At 39.3% G+C, this 4,004-nt stretch overlaps 1 protein-coding gene across 1 annotated transcript; it reads right to left on the reverse strand.

Annotated features, from left to right (window-relative positions):
- Positions 1–416: 416 nt before the first annotated feature.
- Positions 417–3,724, reverse strand: LOC105117046 (TMV resistance protein N-like). The gene is made up of 4 exons (XM_011014582.1): positions 3,228–3,724; positions 1,974–3,075; positions 1,590–1,862; positions 417–1,476 (listed from the first exon to the last, which is right to left on the reverse strand). The coding sequence occupies exons 1-4, from the start codon at positions 3,722–3,724 to the stop codon at positions 745–747; spliced, it is 2,604 nt and encodes an 867-aa protein (XP_011012884.1). The 3' UTR covers positions 417–744.
- Between the last annotated feature and the right edge of the window lie 280 nt (positions 3,725–4,004).

Consider the following 4,004-nt stretch of genomic DNA (forward strand, 5'->3'; position numbering starts at 1 on the left):
AGAAGTTTGAAGGAAGAAGGAGATTTTTGGGGAAATTGGGCAAGATATAATACAGCTAATATATAATCCAACTAATTCCTTAATAAAGTTATACAATAAAAACAAGTTTGATATGCGTCCGGTGTCGATTATAACTTGCTTGATAAAAAAATTGGATGCACACCACACTTCTTTACAATAGTATTATCGCCTGGCTTGACAGACACTTCCAATTCGTCTCCACCTTCTATTGCACCTTGAATCCTGCTAAATGGGATATAGATCACCCAAGAATGATCTGCATCTTCACCTTCATGCCATGAAGATATGTCCAAACATGGTCGTGTATAAAACAATTCATCATCACCTTTCTTTTTTCTGATAGAAGCAGAAAAAAGAGAACACCTCCTCCATCTGTCCTCTCCAATAGCTGCATAGACAGTCCAAAAAATTAGTCCTGGAATCAAACCACCTGAAATGGATGGTATACGAAATGTTGAGGAAGATCTATCGCTTTGATATTGGATAAACCAAGGCGGTACATCGCTACCCGGGAGAGCAATGTCAGGAAGCTTTCCCTTGGACAAAACCTGAACAAGAATCCCCTTAAAATTGTTTGACAAATTGTGACAGTTTTCCATGCGAATGACTGGTTTGTTTTCTACACTCTCCAAGCCTTGAATCTCAGCTAGTTTTCCACAGCCACCCAGTAACAGATCCGGCGCTGTTTTTGACTGAATTGACACCTTTTCCAATGATCCGCAATCACGTGCCACCAAAGCTCTTAAAACTCGAGGGGGTCTCTGAGATAAATAGAAGATTTGGACACCGTGACAGGTCCAGTTTCTCTAGCTTTGCAAGGTGGCCAATGCCGGCAGGCAACTCGGAGAAATCATTTCCTGCCAAATTCAGATCCTGGAGAGAGGATAAACTCCCAAGATTGATGGAAATATCATTGTTAGATAAATAGCGATTACTAATATCAAGTGTTGTCAATGAGCTTAAACCAGAGAAGGAGGGTGGCAGGAAAGGTTGTCGCTCTTCCTTGATGACAAGCTCTTCCAAGGAAGGGGGTAACGGGGGTGCCGTGCGTATCGGAAGGCGTACACGACGCACCAATAACTTTTTGAGCTTCTTCAAAATTCCAGTGGAAGAGGGTAGTTGCTGAACGTAGGTTCCATCTAATAGAAGATCAGTTAAGACTTGCATATTACCTAATTGCTCTGGCAATTTCTCAAGACGGTAGCAACGCTCCAGGTTCATAGTTTCAAGAGATTTCAACTCAGAAATGCTCTCTGGAAGCTTCTTTAGCTCGTAACATCCCTTTAAATTCAAGAAAACAAGTTTTTTCAATTCTCCAACAGATTGGTGAATATCAGCTAAACTTGTGCAATTTTCTAGAATTAGTCTCTCCAAACTAGGGAGTCCAGAGAAGTTTGGTGTTTTAGCATAGAACCTAGAATTGCTGAGATCGATGACTTTCAGATTGTTTAGACACTGTCGAAGCCAGAAGAGAAGAAAAAAATCGAAGTGAGCAAGGGAATAGAAACATAACTTCCACTAATACAAACTATTTTATGGAAACAAAAGACTAATCATCTGCTTCATACCTCGGTCTCCTTCCAGAGTTCTCTGATGTTGCTGTGCTGCATGTCAAGAACAACTAGGCTGTCTAATCGAAATTTGTGTGGTAAGGTTTTTAAAGAGAATTTATGCCAGCAAAGCCATATCAATGCCTTGGAAATATGTTCGTAGTGTCCGCCGACTCGTCCTCCAGTTAATTTGAGCAACTGCAAAGATGTCATCGGCGCAAATGATGTGCTTGGAAATACATCTTTTGATGCTTGAGCGTCTAGCACGATACCCTCCACTACTTCTGTGCCCTAAAAAACAGCAAGAATTAAACAGGAAACAATAGTTTATTATCATGGGAAAGTTTCTGTGGAAAAAGTTTTCATCAAATGTTGCCTAAATGAAGAACAATTAGTTATTACCGAACAATATTTATCGAGTACGTCCATTATATCTTCGGGATGCCAAAGTCTGCTACGCTTTCCGGGATGGTTTGGAGCCATTTGATGAATGATCTCCCTTCCCATGTCTCGTAAGAGATTATTCATCTGTAACTCATTCTCACTGTTGACTGTTAAAAGGGATCTTTCCCCGAGAATATCAAAACCCATTTCTGGATAAAAACCTCGACCATCGAGAATTTTTCCCACGTAATCTTTATCCATACCATTAAAGAAACACGCAATATCAAGGAACATACCCTTCACTTCACCATCCAAATCATCCAAACTAGTTATAAGTTGCCTCTGAATTTGATGTGGAAGATGTTTTTGCAATTTCTCTATAAAACTTCTCCAGTGAGTGATGCTTCTTTTAAACAACTTAGAGCCTAGGACTTCAAGAGCCAATGGAACTCCATCAACATAATCAACAACAACTTTAGACAGCTCAACATATTCTTTCATTGGATGGGGCCTCTTAAAGGCATGCCAACTGAAAAGTTGAAGAGACTCCTCATTGTTCAGTCCTTTTGCGTGATATTTTTTTTCCACTTCAAGTCGTGTGAGTAAACGTTCATCTCTAGTTGTAATTACTATTCTACTTCCAGGACCAAACCAGTCTCGCTCTCCTGCCAATGCACGTAAATGTTTCAATTGATCAACATCGTCGAGAATAACAAGTACCCTTTTACGACAAAATCGGCTTTTGATGAGATTGATGCCTTCATCATCATCATTGCAATGCCAAATATATCCCTTCAAAATATCACGAAGAAGCTGTTTTTTTAATTTAAGTAGACCTGTGTGTTGATCTAACCTCTCACTGATATTCAAAAGGCAACTACTTCCTTCAAATTTATGACAAATTTGGTTAAAAACAGCTTTTGCTATGGTTGTCTTGCCTATTCCTGGCATCCCATAGATTCCCACAATTCGAACTTCATTTGTACCAACACATAACATGGAAATGATATCTTTGACCTGAGAATCAATACCTACTGGATATGTGGCAACTTTCATGTATCTGGGATTCAATTTACTTAAAACTTCTTCGACAATCATTTGAATTAATTTTGATTCATGCCTGTGCATAGTAAAAGAAAGTCATCACTCAGCAATGAAACACAAGCTGATTTGGAAATAAGATAGTGAATATGATGCTAGTTTAAATTACAAAATGTAATTGGAGTAAAATTTATAAGCATGTGCGATCGATATAGGGAAAGGAAGAAGTACCCATTTGCGATACTGTGAAGATCAAACCCACATAATATTCCAGCCTCCAGAAGAGCTGTTCTCCACTTTTGGACCTTCTCCATTTCTTCCTTAAAAAGTTCTTCATGTCTATCAAAGGCTTCAGCAAAACTCCTTTTCTGTTTTCTAATATCAGAAGGATCAATATCATAGAAAACTGGTAGAACAATCTGACCAGCTGTTTGTCTGCAATCAAGAATCTCTGAAAGTTCATCAAGACACCAAGTGGAGGAAGCATAGCCCTTAGAGAAAACCACTATCGAAATCTTGGATTCTTGAATTGCTTTGAGGAGGTGTGAGGAGATTTCTTCTCCTTTACGAAGTTCGTTATCATCTCGAAATGTATGGATTCCTGCTTGGAGTAAAGCAGTGTAAAGATGATCCGTAAAATTCTTGCGAGTATCTTCACCTCTAAAACTTAGAAACACATCATAAGGCCATCCAAGTCTAGAGGAAGAGGAAGAGGAAGAGGAAGACATGAACATCTAGCAGTGGTTTCTGAAGGTAGGAGATAGAGTTGGGGCAGTGTGGTTGCTTGTTACTGGTGTGGAAGAGAGAGACACCGACGATGTTGCTGGTTTGGCCTGAAAGGGAGCTGACGCTGTGTGTCTAGAGTGTGCTAGTTTTAATGGCAATAAAAAGAAGCAGGGGCGGAATTAGTGAGATACATTTATAAATTAGAAACTGTTGAAATGGGTGGGACCCATTTGAACATTGAACACCAGTTTTTTAATTTGTTTTCTTTTTACTGTTGAAACT

The sequence above is a fragment of the Populus euphratica genome, unplaced genomic scaffold (assembly GCF_000495115.2).
Source record: "Populus euphratica unplaced genomic scaffold, PopEup_1.0 scaffold1161.1, whole genome shotgun sequence".
Classification (NCBI taxonomy): domain Eukaryota; kingdom Viridiplantae; phylum Streptophyta; class Magnoliopsida; order Malpighiales; family Salicaceae; genus Populus; species Populus euphratica.

Coding starts and splice junctions, on each gene's coding strand:
- LOC105117046 (XM_011014582.1), bottom strand. CDS start 3,724: ATGTCTTCCTCTTCCTCTTCCTCTTCCTCTAGACTTGGATGGCCTTAT. Junction 3,076..3,227: donor CTTCACAGTATCGCAAATGG/GTACTTCTTCCT, acceptor TACTATGCACAG/GCATGAATCAAAATTAATTC. Junction 1,863..1,973: donor TACTCGATAAATATTGTTCG/GTAATAACTAAT, acceptor GCTGTTTTTTAG/GGCACAGAAGTAGTGGAGGG.